Below are 20,602 nucleotides of genomic sequence, written 5' to 3' on the forward strand. Positions count from 1 at the left end.
AGTTCGAGTTGAGCCTGGGCTACAGATTGAGTTCCAGGAGAGCCAGAACTACACAGAGAAACCCTGTCTCAAAGAAAAAACTGGCCTGGTATCACGTCACATACACCCATTTTCCCAGTGCTGTGGGTGTTAGAGAGAAGACCACCAGGGTTTGCTAGCTGCCAGCCCAGGGGGAGACCCTGTCTCAACATCCAATGTCCTCAGCTGGCCCACTGTAAACAGGTACACAACCTCCACATACAAAGATCTCTAGTGCCAGGCCTGGGTTCTCCACCCAAGGCAGGTATTTTTTAAGCCATTAATATATTTTTTAATTACATTTTTATTTGCTGTGTGAGTGTGTGTATTCGTGAGTATACATGAGTTGCAGTGTATGTAGGCCAGCCTGGGCTACAGAGTGAGTTCCAGGACAGCCAGAGCTGTTACACAGAGAAACCCTATCTCAAAAAAACCCAACAATTAAAAAAAAAAAATCCATACACATTAAAAAAGAAGTCATTGAAAAAATAAATAACAAAAGCTTCATTCATAACTTTCTTCCTTTTTTCTTAAAGGTATTACGGACCAAGGATATAGGTCAGCAGTAGAGCATTTGCCTAGCACACACAAGGCCCTGGGTTCAAAGCCCAGCATGGTGGGGTAGGAGTGGTGATCACCTCAGCTCACCAGCTCACCTTGACTGCCATGATGAGCTCTTCCTGAAGCTGTTCAGTCTCCTCGGGTGAGAGCTAGAAGCAAACAGAAGACCCGAGTGAAATGCCCACGTTCTCCCGAGCCTAGGAAGGGAGAAATGGCCGCTGACGGACGCCTACCTTCAGGGCTATGAAGGAGGTGATGCTCACTGCCATTGTTTGCATCTTAGGGTTCTCGCGTCTGCACAGCCACCTCATAACAAGCTTGGCAGCATCAAGCCTGAAAAGCAGAATATTGTTTTTCTCACGGGTGCATAAAGTTTACAAAGTTATAAATAACAAGTGAAAATAAATCCTTTATTCTCCTTCCAAAAATTCTGTACACAGTTAAAGGCTGAGAGCAGAGCGCTTCTGAGGTTCTGCCCCTCCCCTCCCTTAGAGTCTATCCAGCTAGTGGCTTATAGCAGAGGCAGGGATGTTCTCTTCAGTGGTGCGGCCTCTGGTAAGCTGCCCGTGCCTCTGCCTGTAAGTAAACGCTCACCCATTTCCCTGTAATCAGCCCTAATTAAGCTAACTGTTCACACAAATAAAGACATGAAAAGTAGAAAGAAGAGTGACTAGTTGGAAAGAGGAAGAAGCTCAGAGTAGACGGGAACAAGAGAGTATTTGGAGATGAATAAGATCAACACATTAGGGCTGGAGAGATGGCTCATAGGTTAAGAGCACTGGCTGTTCTTCCAGAGGTCCTGAGTTCAATTCCCAGCAACCACATGGTGGCTCACAACCATCAATAATGAGATCTGGTATTGTATACATAATAAATAAATCTTTAAAAAAAATCAACACATTATACACAGGTATGAAAATACCACAATGAAATCCAGTACTGTGTATGATATATGCTAGGGAAATTTTTAAAACAAAAGTGGAAATGTCAACTTTTAAAGCCTTAGCAATGAAAATCAGAACCTTTCAGAGAGAGCCCAAGAGAAGTCCATTCCAGTAAGAATGTGAGTAACTAAGCTCTGCTGGCCTCAATCCGATGCTTATCAGTACTTGCCTGTCAAACGGGACATCCATAAGAATCCTGGAGCTGGTTAAGGAGAGAAGGCAATTCTTCTGTAACTTTTGGGGAAGAAAGGACAAACACTCATAAGCCAATGCTTAGCAGGTTAAGACATGTGGCTGGTGTGACCACGGAACGTTTTTATGGAGAGCTCACTACTTATGCAGTCCTCCTCTCCATGATTTTAATTCACTCCTACAACTGGAATCAAGACTGAATTGTACTCTTAAGCCAGGCAGTGGCGGCGCACACCTTTAATCCCAGCCCTCAGGAGGCAGAACAAGGTGGATCTCTGTGAGTTCCAGGCCAGCCTGGTCTACAGAGCAAGATCCAGGACAGGCACCAAAACTACAGAGAAACCCTGACTTGAAAAAAAAAAAAAAAAAAGACCAACTCCCATTTTTTAAAAAACGTCTTTTTTTATTTGTTTTTATTTCATGTGCACTGGTGTTTTGCCTGCATGTATGTCTGTCTGTATGAAGGTGTTGGATCTCTTGGAACTGGAGTTACAGACAGTTGTGATCTACCATGTGGGTGCTGGGAATTGAATCCTGGTCCTCTGGAAGAGCAGCCAGTGCTCTTAACCGCTGAGCCATCTCTCCAGTCCCAACTCCCATTTTTTTTAAAAGTTATATTAGTTTTGTGTGTGTCTGTGTGTGTGTAGGTATGTGTATTTGGGTGTGCACATCATAGCACACATGTAGAGGTCTGAGGACAACCTGAAGTAACCAGCTCTCTTCTTACATCATGTGGGTCCTGGAGATCCAACTTGGGTTACCAGGGTGGAGGTGCCTTCATCCTGAGAGCTATCATGCATTTCAATTAGACAAATTTACGTTGCTGAATAACCACCACCGCAATAAAGATTTAAATGAAATCATGTCACTCACTCTTTTAGCATGTTTTGCTTGACTCATGTTTTTAGGGTCAACTATGTTTCATGTACCAGTACCTCACCTCTTTCTTGTTAGACAGAACCCACTTAAACAAACATCACATTTGCGTATCTACTCATCTGTTGTTGAAACACTTGGGTCATTCCATCTTTTTATGATTTCAAATTAAGGCACTGCTGTGGATATTGCTCTGTATAAATAAAATGCTGATTGGCCAGTAGCCAGACAAAAAGTATAGGCAGGACAAACAAAAGAGAGAATTCTGAAAAGTGAAAGGCTGAGGCAGAGAGACACTGCCAGCCGCCGCCATGACAAACAACATGTAAAGACGCCAGTAAGCCATGAGCCACGTGGCAAGGTATAGATTTATAAAAAGGGGTTAATTTAAGATATAAGAACAGTTATAACAAAAAGCCTGCCACGGCCATACAGTTTTTAAATAATATAAGCGTCTATGTGTTTATTTTATAAATGGGCTGTCGGACTGCTGGGGCTTGACACCCCCCCCCAAAAAAAAACTCTGTGTATGTGTGTGTGTGTGTGTGTGTGCAGAGATTAGAAAGCAACTTACAGGAGGTGGTTTTTTTCCTTCCATCATATGAGTCTCAAGGATCAAACTCAGGTCTTAAGGTTGCACTTTGACCTGCTAAGTGCTAACTTTTATCTTGTTGGTCCAACTCAACTTTCTTTTCTTCCCTCGGGTTTCTGTTTGTTTGAGACGGGATCTCATGTTGGACTTTGAACTGTATGTAGCAGCAGAGAATAACCTGAACTTCTGACCCTACTTGCTCCCCCTCCCAAGTGCTAGGATTATAGGTGAGAACCATCACACCTGGCCTGACAATGTTAGCAGATAATAAATGCTTTTCATTTTTATATTTTTGGTATTTTGAAACAGGGTTTCTCTGGGTAGCCCTGGCTGTCCTGGAACTCGCTCATAGACCAGGCTGGCCTCAAACTCAGAGATCTGCCTGCCTCTGCCTCTGAGTACTGGGATTAAAGACATACACTACCACGCTCAGCTTTCTGAGTAAATGGTTTTAGCTTCATTGCTTATTCATATTTCCTACTTTTTCCTATAACATTAAGTCCTATTTTATCTATAAAAGAATAAAAACCAATTCAGTAATACAGATCTTCCCTCTATCTGCTCTAAGGTTCAATGTCAGTCAACAATTTAATTGAACTTACCTGTTGGTAGTAGGGGAAATTTTTCATTGCTCTGAAGAGCAGACAGGTGACCTCCGACAGCAGACGGATGGGCATGCCCCTGGCCAGGCCCTGGCGGGTGAGGTTGAGGACACAAGCACTGGCGGTGAACTGCACTGGCAGATTCTGGGGGTGATTCCTCATTCCTATAGCCACGAGCTGAAGAGGAGCGATTTCAGAGGGATGGTCACCATTAAAGACTCTGGTTCTGTCTCCAGTCTATTTCTGTTGGCGCGAGTATTCGCTCACTGGGTTAATAACACACTTTTCCTATTCTTAGAATTTATTCTGTAGGACACCGAGGAATTGCAGCAATAGCTTCAAATCCAAATAACTATCTGGGTGGCTCTGGACCTGAATCTCTTTATCTGTGCCAGGAATTGTATGATCATTTCCCGAGCATCACCCAAGCTACTGTGACGAGCATTGCAAGAGACACAAATATCAGTCAGAGTATGCCCTTTGGGGGATATTTTGAGACAGGGTCTCATTGTGGAGGTCGGCTGATCAAACTCAGCAATCTTCCTGCCTCTGCCTTCTAAGAGCTAGTATTCAGACATCTTCTCCCAGTGAATATGCCTTAGCATAAATCCTCAGCATTCACACTAGGGGATACTAGACATGAAACTGAAAAAAAGCACCAAGGAGGGGCTGGCGAGATGACTCAGGTTGAGAACACTGGCTGCTCTTCCAGAGGTCCTGAGTTCAATTCCCAGCACCCACATAGTGGCTCACAACCATCTATAATGAGATCTGGCGCCCTCTTCTGGTGTTCTGCATGTATGCAGGCAGAACACTGTATACATAATACTTAAAAAAAAAAAAAAAAAAGCACCCAGGAGAGGTATAAATGTGGCAGCTGGGAGGCCACACATTGGAAGACTCCACAGACAAAGCACGTCAGACAGGCTCTAGAACCCAGACAGGAGACAGAGGCAGGAAGGGAAACAAAAAAAGCAGGAAGGAAAAACAAAAACCACCAGATGGATGGAAAAAAGGATGGGATGAGTTAACAAAGGGAGAAGGAAGAAATTGGAAAGTAGAAAACATAACACTGGAAAGGCAGTGTAAGCGGAGGAAAACCCAGAGCACAAATGCAAAACAAGGAGTGTTACTTAGATTTTGTTTCTTTAGAATTACTTTATGAGTGCTGTGCCTGCATTTTTATGTAAAATTAAATTTTAAAAGTGATTTTACATGTGATGAAGCAAATTAGTATGGATAAACTCACGATAGTGTAAATGCTTTCTGATATATAAAAAATAAAAGTAAATGAGTTTATCATTTCCTAAGCCAAAAGTCAGCTATAATGTATCCCAAGCTGGCCTCACTATATATAGCCAACGATGACCTTGAACTTCAGAGCCTCCCACCTTTCCCTCTTGAGTACTGGAGTCACAGGGTATGTATCACTACTCCAGGCAACAATTCATTTCATTTTGTTCTGTTCTTGCTTTCCTTCAGAAAATCTGACTTTAGGACAAGTAATACAGCTCAGTTAGTAGGACACTTGTCTAGCACGCACAGACTACTGGGTTCAATGCCCAGCATGGCATAAACCAGGCATGCAAACACGCCTGTAAACATGTCCTAGTACTCGGTCAGAAGAGAATCAGAAAATCGGCCGGGCGTTGGTGGCTCACGCCTTTAATCCCAGCACTTGGGAGGCAGAGCCAGGCGGATCTCTGTGAGTTTGAGGCCAGCCTGGCCTACCAAGTGAGCTCCAGGAAAGGCGCAAAGCTACACAGAGAAACCCTGTCTCGAAAAAACCAACCAACAAAAAAAAAAAAAATCAGCGTTGGAGCTGGGGGTGCAGCTTAGCGGTACGGTGCTTCCAAGCACACATGAGGTGTGCTCAGTGTCCCTGCACTACATAAAGTGGGCATTTAACGGCACGTGCCTGTAATCCTAGCACCTAGGAGGTAGATATGGAGGTTCAGTGATTCAAGATCATCCTCAGCAACATGAAGTTTAAGCCTAACCTGGGATAGATGAGACTCACAAAAGAAAAAGAATGAAGAAAATCAAATATTAGCATTTGAAGACTAAACAAATAAATAAATGCATAGGAAATGTCTAGAGCAGAGTGAATTCAATTCCTACAAACAGATCCATAACTCCTATTTTACATTTTAAAAAGATAATACAATGCTACTACTGTCTTCCTGTACTGTTCACCAAACACTGTTTTTTAGGAGACAAGGTCTTCTCACTATGTAGTAGTAGCTGGCCTGGAGCTCACACTGATCTGTCTTCATTCTCCTCTAGAATGCTGGAATTAACGGGGTGCTCCACCAGGCCTGCTAGTAAACAACTTTCAACTGACCAAGAAAGAGGTGATGAAGTCAGTCTTCTTTCTGAATTACCTTTAGAATGGCAGGCAGGATGGCACTAAGGGAAAGCGTCTCTGTGAAGAGCCTGTAGAGCGCTTCCTTCACAAAACACGGCCTGTTCCTGTACTGGCTCAGTGCTTCAGAAATCTGACTCATGTTGGCTCCTCCAGCAACCTGAAAAACATGGAGTCACAGCAGGCTTCACCTCCTCACACTTGCACTTGGGTTCCGGCCAGCTTCAAAAGCACAGCAGGTGTTCAGATACTCCAGGTAGTCAAGTTGCTCCCATTTAGTCCTGATTCTTCCATCTTACAGATCTATCCAAGGAGTGAAATGTACAGCTCGGTACCATGACAAAGGAAGCTGGTGCTAGTGTTGAAGTCATGTACTCCTCCCTGCACCTGTAGCCCAGATAGGCCTGGAATCCCAACACTCAGGAGGCACAGGCAAGAGAATTCTCAAAAGAGAACAGCCCCCTGTCTGAATCAAGAACTGGGGGGGAGGGGGGAGAGACGGACGGGGGACGGGGACAACATGACCACAAAAGCTCACTTGACTGTGGTTTGGAGATCTGCCTTGGTGTAGACTACTTGCCTAGCAGGTATAAAGCCCGGGGTTTGCACAGTTCCTAGTGCAAACAACAAAACAAGCCACACTGGAGCGTGCAAAGTTCCAGCAATGAACGATCACAATGGAGGCCTATCAGCAGGCTAAGCACTCACACAGGAAAAACCATCCAGTCAAGGCAGGAAGGCACAGGAAAAGGAGCTCAGTCGTCCTTGTCCTTGGTTCTAACCCCGCTTCTCACATGCCATAACTCATCCTTGCCATCCCAGGATGCTGTGTTTAAAACAGCCCACTTCAATTAGCCTAAAGGTAGTGGAGGTCTCCCGATTACACCCTCTCCTGTAGCTGCTCTCCAAAACATAAGGAATTTTTTCCTTTTTTTTTTTTTTTAACTAGACATGATCAAGTTTTCGACACCCCTGGGTAGTAAAAAACAAGAAAAACAACCAAACAGAGGAGCAGAGAATAAGTGAGAATCTTACAAAATGAAAAGAAGAAATGAATTCAAAACATGCATCCTGCCTCCACCACACACACCATCATCCCAGTACTCAAACAGACAAGAAAGTGCTTTTGTTCTGTTGAGACAGGGTCTTTTTTTTTTTCAGTATTCTTTATTATTATTATTATTATTATTATTATTTATTTTACAATACTATTCAGTTCTACATAATAGCCACAGATTCCCTTGTTCTCTCCCTTCCTGCCCCCCCTCCTATTCCCCCCAGCACATCCCCCATTCCCACCTCCTCCAGATCAAGGTCTCCCCCGAGGACTGGGATCGACCTGATAGACTCAGTCCAGGCAGGTCCAGTCCCCTCCTCCCAAATTGAGCCAAGAGTCCCTGCATAAGTCCCAGGTTTCAAACAGCTATCTCATGCAACCAGCCCAGGACCTGGTACCACTGCCTAGATGCCTCCCAAACAGATCAAGCCAATCAACTGTCTCACCTATTCAGAGGGCCTGATCCAGCTGGGGGCCCCTCAGCCTTTGGTTCATAGTTCATGTGTTTCCATTCATTTGGTTATTTGTCCCTGTGCTTTATCCAACCTTGGTTTCAACAATTCTCGATCATATAAACCCTCCTCTTTCTCACTAATTAGACTCCCAGCGCTCCACCTGGGGCCTAGACGTGGATGTCTGCATCCAGATTCCTCAGTCCTTGGATGGGGTTTATGGCACAACTATTAGGGTGTTTGGCCATCCCATCACCAGAGTAGGTCAGTCCCGGCTGTCTCTCGACCATTGCCAGCAGTCTTTTGTGGGGGTATCCCCGTGGATTTCTGTGGGCCTCTCAGCTATGTTCATATCAGCATTGTTTGTAATAGCCAAAACCTGGAAACAACCTAGATGCCCTTCAACTGAAGAATGGATAAATAAATTGTGGCACATATACACAATGGAATACTACTCAGCAGAGAAAAACAATGATATCATGAGGTTTGCAGGCAAATGGATGGATCTAGAAAAAAATCATCCTGACTGAGGTAACCCAGACTCAGAAAGACAAATATGGTATGTACTCACTCATAGGAAGATGCTAGATGTGGAACAAGGATGACTGGACTGCTACTCACATCACCAGTGAGGCTACCTGGAAAACGGGACTCCAAGAAAGACACAGAGCAATGGATGAGATCTACATGAACAGCCTGGACTTGAGTGGGAGCAATGAAGGGCGAGGGTCGAGGGAAAGAGAGCGGGAGATCCTAGCTGGATCAAGAAAAGAGAGGGAGAACAAGGAATAGGAGACCATGGTAAATGAAGACCACATGAGAGACAGGGTCTTACAGCAAACTCACAATCTACCTGCCTCAGCCTCACCAGCCCTGGGATCACAGGGGGGTGTCCACCTAGGGAAGTGCTTTTGAAAAAGGAGCTAACTGCCAAAAAGTGAAGAGATTCAAACCAACTCCAGAGCCATCAGAAGGAATGAGAAAGCAATGCAAAGCTACATTCCAGCTGAGAACAATTCTCCCAGTCCACTAACAACAATTCAGAAGCACTCAAGACCTGGAGTCTCAGTATGCACTTTGGTATATGAAAGACAGAAACATAAATACCGAAGTGGCAAGAAAGCGGGTAAGGTTTAAAAAAACCGAGGCAAAAAAAGGGTTACTAAACTCATCCGCTGCCTGAGTTCATTTTCAACCCTGAAATCCATATAAAGGCAGGAGAGCGCCAACTCCAGTTAACCTTTGACCTCACCTATGCGCTCCCCCTCCTCAAACACGTCACGTGCACACACACACACACACACACACACACACACACACACACACAAACACAGTAATCACACACACACAGAGTAATCACACACACAGAGTAATAACACACACACACAGTAATAACACACTAACACACACACACAGTAAAAACACACACACACACAGAGTAATAACACACACACACAGAGTAATAACACACACACAGAGTAATAACACACTAACACACACACACACACACACACACACACACACACACACACACACACAGAGTAATAAATGAAAACGACAATGGGGTTGGTTGATGGCTCAGCAAGCAAAGACACTTGCTGCCAAGCCTGGTGACCTGAGTTTGCTCGGAGACAATCAACTCCTGAAAGCTGTCCTCTGATCTCCACATGCACACCGTGACACACACCCCCTCATGCGAACGCAAAAGTGGACAAGTTAAGTGCTAAGGACATAAAAAAAAAAAACAGGCATGGTGGCCCACACCTTTAATCCTAGCACTTGGGGGGACAGAGGCAAGTGGATCTCTGTGAGGACAGCCTGGTCTACACAGCAAGTTCCAGGCCAAACAGAGATTGTAATAAGACACTGTGTCACAATAAAACATTTAGAAATAATAGTAATAAATAAAATGGGGACTGGAGAGATGGTTCAGTGATTTAGAGTACTTGTTCTTGCAGAAGACCTGGGCTTGATTCCTAGTTCCCACAGGGTGGCTCACATCCATCTGTAACTCTGGTCCCAAGGGATCTGACACCTGCTGCTGACTTCAGCCAGCCCCAGGCATGTAAGTGGTACATACACAAAACAAAACAATCACACACATAAAAGCTTCAAAGAAAAATGAGAATCAAAAAAATGTAAGCTGGGCGGTGGTAACACACGCCTTTAATCCCAGCACTTGGGAGACAGAGGCAGGTGGATTTCTGAGTTTGAGGCCAGCCTGATGTACAGAGTAGGTTCCAGGACAGCCAGGGCTACACAGAGAAACCCTGTCTTGAAACCCCTCCCCAAATATATCAGTGATAGAGGGACACATAGGTATTTAACTCACTTATTTAATAAAGGATTTGTGGAGGGGATGTTAGAGGGCTGTGTGTATACATGTATACTTGTGTGCATACATATGGAGGCCAGAGGTTAGTACTAGGGGTCTTCCTCTATTACCCTCCATCTTTTTTTTCTTAATTTAAGCAGAGTCTCTTACTGAACCTGGAGATCAATGATTGAGCTAGACCTGTGGTGATATATTATGTATCAAATAAAGCTTGCCTGAGGATCAGAGGACAGAGCCAGCCTCTAGATTAAACATAGAGGACAGGCAGTTGTGACACACACCTTTAATCCTAGCACTCTAGAGGCAGAGATCCATCTGAATCTCTATGAGTTCAAAGCCACCCTGGACTACATGAGATTGACTCAGTCTAGGAGAGAAACAGCCAGGCAGTGGTGGCACACACCTTTAATCCCAGCACTTGAGATCTCATGCCTTTGCTCCCAGTATTTGGGAAGCACACACACCTTTAATCTCAGCACTAGGAAGGAAGTAAAATGGCTGAATGGGGAAAGGTATATAAGGCGTGAGGAGACAGGAACTAGAGAGCTTTTGGCTAAGGACTTGGAAGTGTTCAGTCAGGATTCGTGGAGATGGGATCTATCTAGGCTTCCATTTGGCCTGAGGATTCGGTAGTGGTGAGAAGTTTCTCTAGTGGCTTGTTCCTTTGTCTCTCTGATCTTTCAGCATTTACCAATATCTGGCTCTGGGTTATTTATAATAAGACCTTTAAGAATTCATGTTACATAGACCCAATATAAAGGATTTTTAAATGGCCCATAAAACAAAAAACAAAATTAAAAAAGATCCAGACTGAAAAGATGGCTCGGAGGTTAGAAAGTCAAACCATTTTTACACAGAACCAGAGTTCAGTCCCCAGCACGCACAGTAGTAGTACCTGCCCGTACCTCCCGCTATAGGGGATCCAACAATCTCTTCTGGATCCCACACTTGCAGTCACACGGGCACCCCCCATATGAATAAATTAAAAAATAAAAATAAATAAATAAAACCATGAAATATATAAGAATATATTTAGGCCGCAGAGGCAGGCAGGTGGAGGCGGCCGAGATGCAGTTGTAATAAAGACCAGAAATTGAGCTATTACCTGCTGAGGAGTTAGTGAAAACAAGTTCTTAATCAAGAGCTTGGATCAGGGACGCCTTTAATCCCAACACCCGGGGAAGGAGCCGTCTCAGTGGGACGAGACCAGAACGGATCTGAACACTCTGAGGCCAACCCAGGGCCCAGCTGCAAAACCCAACAACTTGGAGGTGTTGGTGAGACTACCCTGCTCAGCTGAAATCCATCCGGGAGAGGATTCAGAATCCTACAGTCTGCAGTCTGAGGAAACAGGATCAGCTGAGGAGTTGATGAATGAGCAAAACATGACTTGAGAACACAAAAGGCGGCGCCGCCCAGCCACCAAACCAGATCACCAGAATCGTAAGTATACACTTCACCGACTGAGAACAGGTAAGCTCCCATCTCCAGACGGACAGATCAGGTCTCTAGCCCCTAGGCCCTACCCATCGGAGTCCCAGTGACCAGACAGCTACCTTTCCCTGCTCCCCCACCAAAAAAGAATATATTTAACCAGGCGGTGGTGGCGCACGCCTTTAATCTCATCACTAGGGAGGCAGAGCCAGGTGGATCTCTGTGAGTTTGAGGCCAGCCTGGTCTACAGAGTGAGATCCAGAATAGGCACCAAAATTACACAGAGAAACCTTGTCTTGAAAAAATCAAAAAAGAATGTATCTAAAACAGTGCTTTTCAAAACGGAAATAGAGTACGTTCATCTAATACCAAAAAAGTATACTCAACTCTGGCTGTTTACAGGTCAGTGGTTAAGAGTACTTGATGCTCTTGCAAAAGACCCAGGCTGTGCCTGTATGGTGGTCCATAGCTGCCTCCATGTGCACTGCATGAATGCGGTACACATACATACCCCAGGTATACACACACACACACACACACTGAAGTGCACATACATACACTGGGTATACACACACACTGCAGTGCACATACATACACTGGGTACACACACACACACACACACACCCATATACACACAATGCAGTGCACATACATACACTGGATACACACACACACACACACACAAAATGCAGTGCACATACATACACTGGGTATACACACACACACACAAAATGCAGTGCACATACATACACTGGGTACACACACACACACAAATAGCCAGATGTTTTAGCACACACCTTTAATCCAAACACTTAGTAGGTAGAGACAGACAGATCTCTGTGAGTTGGACTGGAGATCATAGTGAGATCCTGTCTCAAAAGAAAGCATCAGCAAATAAAGATTTTTTTTCAGTTTCTTTTTTTCTTTTTTTTTTTTCATCTAACTGCTTCTGCTTCATGCTAGGATTAAAGGCATTTGCCACTATACCCAGTATTAAAAAAAAAAAACAACCTGATTTTATTTATTTAAATATATGATTTTTTTAAGGTAACAACATAAAAAGCTATACATATTTATTCAAGCAATGGTTTAACTTTTTTTTTTCATTCATAGAATCAAACCTGGGGCCTTCTACATGCTAGAATGACCACTAAGATACATCACTCCTTCAGAATTTTTTGGGCGGAGGGGGCTGGGTGTGATAGTTTGCACTTGTAACCCTAGCATTTGGGGATCTGTGCAGTTAGACAACTGCCATGTCTGCATGTCTGTCTGTCTCTCTCTCTCTCTCTCTCTCTCCTTGTTTTGTGTTTTTCAAGAGAGAGTTTCTCTGCGTAGCTCTAGCTGTCTTGAACTCGCTCTGTAGACCAGGCTGGAGTTGAACTCAGAGATCCGCCTGGCTCTGCTTCCTGAGTGCTGGGATTAAAGGTGTGTGCCACCACTGCCTGACTTCTCTCTATAGCCTTGGTTGTCTTGGAACTCTGTAGATCAGACTGGTCTTGAACTCACAGCCTCCCTAAGTGCTCTTTAAAAAATTATTTTTCAGGAGTCTGGGAAGACAGATCAGTAACTAAGAGCATTAGCTGAATCCAGCCGTGGTGGTGCATGCCTTTAATCCCAACACATGGGAAGGAAAGGAAGGCAGACCTCTGAGTTCATGGCCAGCCTGATCTACAGAGTTCCAGGACACCCAGGGCTACACAAAGAAACCCCATCTCAAACAAAAAACAACAACAAAAGACAGCACTAGCTGTTCTTCCAGAAAACCTCAGTTCAATTCCCAGCACCCACATGGTGGCTCACAATTATCAGAACTCTAATTCTTTTCTGGAATCCACAAGCACTACATACACACACGCAAGTAAAACAATCATATACATAAAATAAAAAGTCTTTTAAAAATTAGAGAAATTGGGGCTAGAGGGGTGGCTCAGCGGGTTAAGAGCACTGTCTACTCCTCCACACGTCCTGAGTTCAATTCCCAGTAATCCACATGGTGGCTTACATCGACTTATAACTGTAGCCCCATGAGATCCAATGCCCTCTTCTGGTGTGAAAATGTACATACAGACAAAACACCCATATTCATAAAGTACATGAATAAATAAATCTTTTTTTTTTTTTAAAAAAAAAAAAGGGAGTTGGAGAGATGGCTCAGTCAGATGGCACCGACTGATCTTCCAGAGGTCCTGAGTTCAATTCCCAGAACCCACATGGTGGCTCCCTACCATCTGTAATGAGATCTGGTGCCCTCTTCTGTATGCATAATAAATATTTTTTTTTAAAGAAATTGTTCTTTAGTCATTCCTTGGCCAAAAATGGTGCTAGCCATATTGACCATCCCCATCAGCAGCTAGAGTCAGCTCTTGGTAGAGGAAAGAACACAAGTTTTGGAGTCACAGATACTTGGGTCTGAGTTCCAGCTCTATCATTTAGTAGTTCCACAACTGTGGAGGCTCCCTTTCCTCATCTGTGAAATGAGAGGCCAAGGGGGGAAAATCAAAAATGGATTTTGCATGGGAAAAGAAAAAGATGATGATGGCTGTAGCTATCATCATCAAGCTGGACACGGAGGCTGAAACTGTGTGTTTGGGGTTGTGGCACATGTATGCACCTATGCATGCAGGTGTGCTCACCCCTGTGAGCAGTTGTGGAGGCCACAGGCATTCATGGGAAGATTCTTCCTCACTACATTGGCTGGCCAATGTGCTCTTGGGATCAGCCGACCTCTGCCCCCAGGGCAGACACTACAAACACTGCCACGCCCACTCCTCCCCATTTTAAAACAGGCATGTTGACGACCTCAGCTCAGGTCCTCATACCTACCCAGAAAGCACTTTACTTACTGAGCCATGGCCTCAGTCTCTTTGGAATTGTATCTTAACGTTACAGTCCCCACAACTTGTTAGACCAGGATCGTTACAAACTGTTAAGGAACTCTGGTCATGGTGGCACACACCTTTAATCACAGCACTTGGGAGGCAGAGGCAGGTGCATCTCTGTGAGTTGAAGGCTAACCTGGGCTACATAGTAAATTCCAGGACAGCCCCAGGGCTATGTTGAGAGACCCTGTCTCTAAACAAAACAACAAAAAATAAAATAAAAACTATTTAGGGCTCTATATAAGTAACCCACACCTAATATCGATTCTAATGTATAAGAACATATAATGCTCTGAACAAATAAAACAAAAATGTATGTTAGAACAAACCTTCAAGCCTTGCTTTGCCACAAAGAAATCAGAATAACCAGCATCAGTGGACAAGAGCCCCACGAATTGAATCTCAGGCCGCTGTTGTAGAAAGGATTCTACGGCTTCATCAGTGATGTCGATGCCCCCGGAAATATCCAGGGACACAAGGCTGGGCAGGATGTCCTCCTGCTGCAACAGAAGACTAGCCAGGTCTGACCTGAGCTGCCTGTGATCAGAAATATCAAGGTGAAGCAGGCGTTTCAGTTGTCTGAAGATGGCAAGAATTTGTCGGTTGGCCATGGTCAGGCACTTCAGATAGTGCATCGTGAGAGACCTGAGCCGGTCCTTACAGGCGAGGAGTGCAGAGATATTAGTGACCAGAGTATTGGAGATATCCAGGCTTTCCAGGTGTGGTAACTGGGAAACGATCGCCAGGTCATCGTTCCAAAAGGACACGTTGGCTACGTTTAAAGTGCGAATGCCAGTGAACCGACCCAAGGCCAGTAGCCTTGAGTTCTGAGGGACACTAGTTGAGTCTAACAGGAGGCACTGCAGGTTGTTCTGGATCCAGGCACTGCTCTGGAGAGCGTGGACGATGTCTGCGGCTGGAAGCTCGGAGTCCACTGAGGTGGCGTCCACTTCAAAAAGCTTATGATGGCAGAAGGCTTTGGTGAAGGCTGCTGCGGAGAGCCTGGACCTCTGGATCCGGACCCGCTTCAGGTGTGTGCGCTTGCCCTGGAAAATGCTTGCTGTGCTGTCTGTCAGCTTGCCTGGAAGAAGAGCAGAACCGCTGACACTAACAACCAAAGCTCTGGCTTTCCTGGCTGCGGGGTGACAGGGAATGGGGAGGACAGATGCTGCCAGACACTAACCCTGCAGGGGAACTAGTAGTGCTGCTAGATAGACGAGGAAACTAAGAGTTTAACCTGCCCAAGGCCAACCGACGGAAGCTCGTACTTTGGAGCTCAGGCTGATCTACCAACCTTGTTCACAGAAACAAAACAAAATCAAATAAGGGGACAGACAATAAGCAAGGAACTCCATTATAATCACTTTGGGGTGGGGGTTCAAGACAGGGTCTCACCACATAGCTCTGGCTATCCTGGAACTCGCTCTGTAGACCAGGCTGGCCTCAAACACAGAGCTCTGCCTGCCTCTGGCTCCCTGGTGCTGGGATTAAAGGCGTGCGCCACTACACCTGGCTTTTTCTGTTATGATCCCTTGAAATCAAAATACAGAATGACTTAACGAGCCACTTATCCCCATTTTTTCTTTAAAATATTTTTAGATGGAGCCGGGCGTTGGTGGCGCACGCCTTTAATCCCAGCACTCGGGAGGCAGAGGCAGGCGAATCTCTGTGAGTTCGAGGCCAGCCTGGTCTAGAAAGCGAGTTCCAGGAAAGGCGCAAAGCTACACAGAGAAACCCTGTCTCAAAAACCAAAAAAAAAAAAAAAATTTTAGATGGATTTATTTTATGTATATGAGTGTTTTGTCCTCATGTGTCTATGTGAGTCGTGTGTGTGCCTGCTGCCCACAGAGGTCAAAAGAGGGCATCCAATCCCCCGGAACTGATGTTACAGACAGTTGTGAACCACCATGTTGGTACTAGGAATGAAACCTGGATCCTCTGCAAGAGCAACTAGTGCTCTTAACTGCTGAGCCATCCCTGCAACCCTGGAAGACGTTGTTGTCTTCATCTGTAAAACAAACAGGCTGTACTGGACTCCATTCAGCAAAGATTTACAAAGCACTGTCTACATATGAGATTCCCGGCTAAGCAATGGGCATATCAGACACCTGTGGCCCCAAGGAACGCAATGTAGGAGGGCACCCTGGTAGAAAATTAAAATACCTGTGTTCCTAGTAGCAACATATGACTGATAAAACTGGGGCTGGTAAGCCAGGCGGTGGTGGCGCACGCCTTTAATCCCAGCACTCGGGAGGCAGAGCCAGGCGGATCTCTGTGAGTTCGAGGCCAGCCTGCGCTACCAAGTGAGCTCCAGGAAAGGCGCAAAGCTACACAGAGAAACCCTGTCTCGAAAAATCAAAAAAAAAAAAAAAAAGAAATACATAGTTTTTAAAAAATAAAGTCTTTAAAGAGACAGTAAAATTAATATAAAAAATAAGCCATGTAAAGATGGCTATCACACAGAGAATCTGGATTATATTGTCTTTGATATTCTTAACTGCAGAAAGACATTTGATTGTAAAAGCTGTTGAGTTAAGACAATATGTATATTTTAAAGGTACCTTGACTTCAAAATTTGGATGTAAGGATATGTTGCTTTGGAAAGGAGGCTCTGCTCTTGTTTCTATGGAAAGCCAGAAGCTATGGATTAAGATACATCAGGTTTGACCAGCCAAAATCCCCTGAAAGGTCTCCGATGACACAATGGCCCCGATGATACAACATCCAGAATAGTTTCAAGACAACTAGCTCAGACAATACAGCCTCACGGACTACCCTATAATCCTAAAATTTTCTTTGTGTCCCCCTAAGAATACAACGCCCTCCTCCAGCAGGAAGTAGTAAGAGAAGCTACGCCCAAATTCCCAAATATACCAAGCTGGCTTTGGAGATGGACTTGGCTCACTCCTTCTCTAAACCCAAGCATATTCCTAAAAAAAAGGTTGAGAGATTCTTGTGTCCCATATCAGAAGAGCCCTCTGGTGTGGGACAGAGAAAAACAGGTTGATTATAAATACAATCTCTTTCTAAAGAAGAAAAGGGGATAATTTAGATATGATAGAATGAAAGGGTAGATTAATGAACCTACTTTTAAAGAATAACAACATGGCTGGGCAGTGGTGGCGCACAACTTTAATCCCAGCACTTTGGAGGCAGAGGCAGGAGGATCTCTGTGAGTTCGAGGCCAGCCTGATCTACAAGTCGAGTTCCAGAGAAACCCTGTCTCAAAAAAAAAAAAAAAAAAGAGTAACAACTTGTTTAGAAATGTTTTACATTGCTATGGTTCTAGTTTATTGATACAAGTTTAAACTTAATTTTGTTATACTGTATATGTATTTCTACTCTTGTTTGAGGTATTATGTTTATGTAACTCATTTAGATTGTAATGGATAATTAAGAAATACAGATTAACAATTAGTCTTCTATGACAGCCAAACTTGTAACATGTTAGTTAAGTTTTCTAGGTATACATTGATATATTTCAGATAGATAGGTAATCTTCAAACACTTCAAAGACCTACAGAATATGGCGTTTAAAATGTCTTAAAATTTTAGACTTTCTGGACAGTGAGACATGTCTGCTCCTGGCAGCACTAATTTACTTCAGAGAAGAGGATGGACATCGAAGACACTCCATATCGAGTTTATCTTCACCTTGGCAAAAATAGCCATTTGGGCAAGAAACTGTTCTTGCCTGGACTGCTTAAAAAAAAATGTATCAACTGGACATTCAGGACCCATAGGAAGGTGACCACTGAACTTTGCTTGGCAAAGTGGTCCTTCAGGTTCCTGCTTTACAGAGGAAACTGCCAGACATTTCACAGGACACAAAGAGAAGTGACTGAGAGACTCTAGGCCTGTGGGCTGAAGACAGATGCCCCAACTTTACAAAGGAAAATTGGGTGACTGTCCAGGCTGCCAGCTGTCTCTGTCTACTCTCGCAAGACTCCCAAAAGTTGCTTGTGTCCTCCCATTTCCTCAGGTAATATTATATCCTTCTGAGGTCTTTGATGTAGTTAAAGACTAGATAGTTATAATTTCCTTAGTTGTGATAAAAGATAAGTTAGATATGAAATCTTAGACTCACAAATGTAAGATATATAGGATATCTTCTTTAATTTTGCCAAATACAAATAGACTGAATATTATAACTACAATTCTTGCTTGATAATTGTTTTGTTATATGTAATTTTGCTATGTAAAAGTTAAAAAAAAGAAAGGGGGAAGTGTTATGGGATGTTCTCTATGCTGTGAATGTATTGCTATGATTGACTGATAAATAAAACACTGACTGGCAGGAAGTATAGGCGGGACTAACAGAGAGAAGAATTGGAGGGTTGGGGATTTAGCCCAGTGGTTCAGTCCTCAGCTCCAGAAGAAAAAAAAAAAAGAAGAAGAAGAAGAAGAGAGGAGAATTGGGGTAACAGGAAGGCAGAGTGGAGGAGATGCTGCCAGCCACCACAATGAGGAGCAGGATGTAAAGTACCAGTAAGCCACGAACCACGTGACAAAGTATAGATTAATAGAAATGGGTTAATTTAAGATAGAAGAACTAGATAACAAGAAGCCTGCCACAGTCATACAGTTTGTAAGCAATATAAGTCTCTGTGTGTTTACTCAGACAGGTCTGAGCGGTTTCGGGACTGGCAAGTGAGAGAGATTTGTCCTGACTGTGGACCAGGCAGGACTGGAGAAAACTTCAGCTACACAGGACAGGCACCAAAACTACACAGAGAAACCCAAAAAATTGGGACTGGTGAGAGTCACATGCTTTAGGGAAAGTTGTGTATGTGTGTGTTAGATGGGGACCCATCCTGTAGCCCAGCTACCACTCCTAACTTATATTTATATTTTTAGAAAGGCACAGCTGGGGACCACTGAGAAGGCTCAGTGGGTAAATGTGCTGGTTGCAAAGCTTGATGACCTGAGTTCGGTCCCTAGGACCCATGTGTTGGAAAGTGAGAACAGACTGACATCCACTCAGCGCCTCAGCCTCTCATGTGCACTCACAAACACACAAATAAAAATTTCTAAAAAAAAAAAAAAAAAAAGTCAGGTGGGGGTGGCACACGCCTTTAATCCCAGCACTCAAGAGGCAGAGGCAAATGGATCTCTGAGTTCAAGACCAACTTGGTCTACAGAGCGAGTTCCAGGACAGCCAAGGCTACACAGAGAAACCCTGTCTCGAAACACAAAAAAGAAAGGAAGAAAGGAAGAAAGGAAGGGAGGGAGGGAGGGAGGGAGGGAGGGAGGGAGGGAGGAAGGAAGGAAGGAAGGAAGGAAGGAAGGAAGGAAGGAAGGAAGGAAGGAAGGAAGGAAGACAGGAGCGATAGTGAATACCTGTGATGTCGATGTCAACATTTGTAAGGCAGCGGCAGGAGGGATCAAGTGTTCAAGAGCACTTGAACTAGACCCTCTGGGTATGGAAGACAGGTGTTTGGCTGGAAGTGTCTGGGGGGCACCCAGGCAGGGGGATCAGGATCCGTCCTTGGTGCATGAGCAGGCTTTTAGGAATCTGGTGCCTGTGGTGTGACGCCTTGCACAGCAAGTGGGGAGGGGCTTGGACCTGCCTAGGCTCAGTGTGCCGGACTCTGCTGACTCCCCATGGGAGACCTTGACTTGGGGGATGTGGGGATGTGGGGTGGCTTGGGAGAGATGGCTAGAGGGTGGGAGGAGGGAGGAAGAGGAATCAAGAATGCCAATAAGAAGCCAGGAGGTGGTGACACACACCTTTAATCCCAGCACTCAGGAGGCAGAGCCAGGTGGATCTCTGTGAGTTTGAGGCCAGCCAGGTCTACAGAACAAGATCCAGGACAGGCACCAAAACTACACAGAGAAACCCTGTGGGGGGGGGGAATGCCAATAAGATGGGGGCTGGAGAGATGGCTCAGTGGTTAAGAGCACTGGATGCTCTTCCAGAGAACCCAAGTTCAATTCCCAGCACCCACATGGCAGCTCATAACTGTCTGTAACTCTAGTTCCGGGGACCCAACACCCATGCACATAAAAAAAAAAAAAAAAGAATGCCAACAATTGGGGGGGGGGAGCAAAACAGCTTGACCACACAGCTGCCATGGCAGGCTTAGAGGCCCAGACACAGCTTCTGGCAGGCAACACCTGGACCTAGGAAAAGCCATAAGCTGACCCCACCCAATGTGGCCTGTATCTAAGAGGAAATACCTGACATTCAAAACATTCCCTATACCTTAGACAAATGTCAGTCAATCAGGGTCTTAAACCCTGAAAATCCCCTCACCCCAACCTCTGCCATAATAAAAAACCTCACCCTGCC

The 20,602-nt window shown here is 44.6% G+C and overlaps 1 protein-coding gene and 1 non-coding gene across 3 annotated transcripts in view; one reads left to right on the forward strand and one right to left on the reverse strand.

Annotated features, from left to right (window-relative positions):
- Positions 1-20,602, reverse strand: part of Zyg11a (zyg-11 family member A, cell cycle regulator) — a 40,401-nt gene that overhangs the window by 10,697 nt on the left and 9,102 nt on the right. The window contains exons 3-8 of one of the 2 annotated variants that reach the window (XM_076564690.1): positions 14,640-15,391; positions 6,170-6,310; positions 3,786-3,962; positions 1,693-1,757; positions 813-912; positions 675-728 (exon numbers count right to left, since the gene is read on the reverse strand). In XM_076564690.1, the coding sequence (XP_076420805.1) occupies positions 675-728; positions 813-912; positions 1,693-1,757; positions 3,786-3,962; positions 6,170-6,310; positions 14,640-15,391 (1,289 nt within the window). The remainder of the gene's footprint in view (positions 1-674; positions 729-812; positions 913-1,692; positions 1,758-3,785; positions 3,963-6,169; positions 6,311-14,639; positions 15,392-20,602) is intronic. The other variant, XM_076564691.1, reaches the window with a different exon arrangement.
- On the forward strand, positions 4,997-5,059 carry LOC143272092 (small nucleolar RNA Z39). The gene has a single exon (XR_013049541.1). It is a non-coding gene; the product is annotated as a small nucleolar RNA Z39 (small nucleolar RNA).

This window comes from Peromyscus maniculatus, chromosome 2 (genome assembly GCF_049852395.1).
Source record: "Peromyscus maniculatus bairdii isolate BWxNUB_F1_BW_parent chromosome 2, HU_Pman_BW_mat_3.1, whole genome shotgun sequence".
In the NCBI taxonomy this organism is placed as follows: domain Eukaryota; kingdom Metazoa; phylum Chordata; class Mammalia; order Rodentia; family Cricetidae; genus Peromyscus; species Peromyscus maniculatus.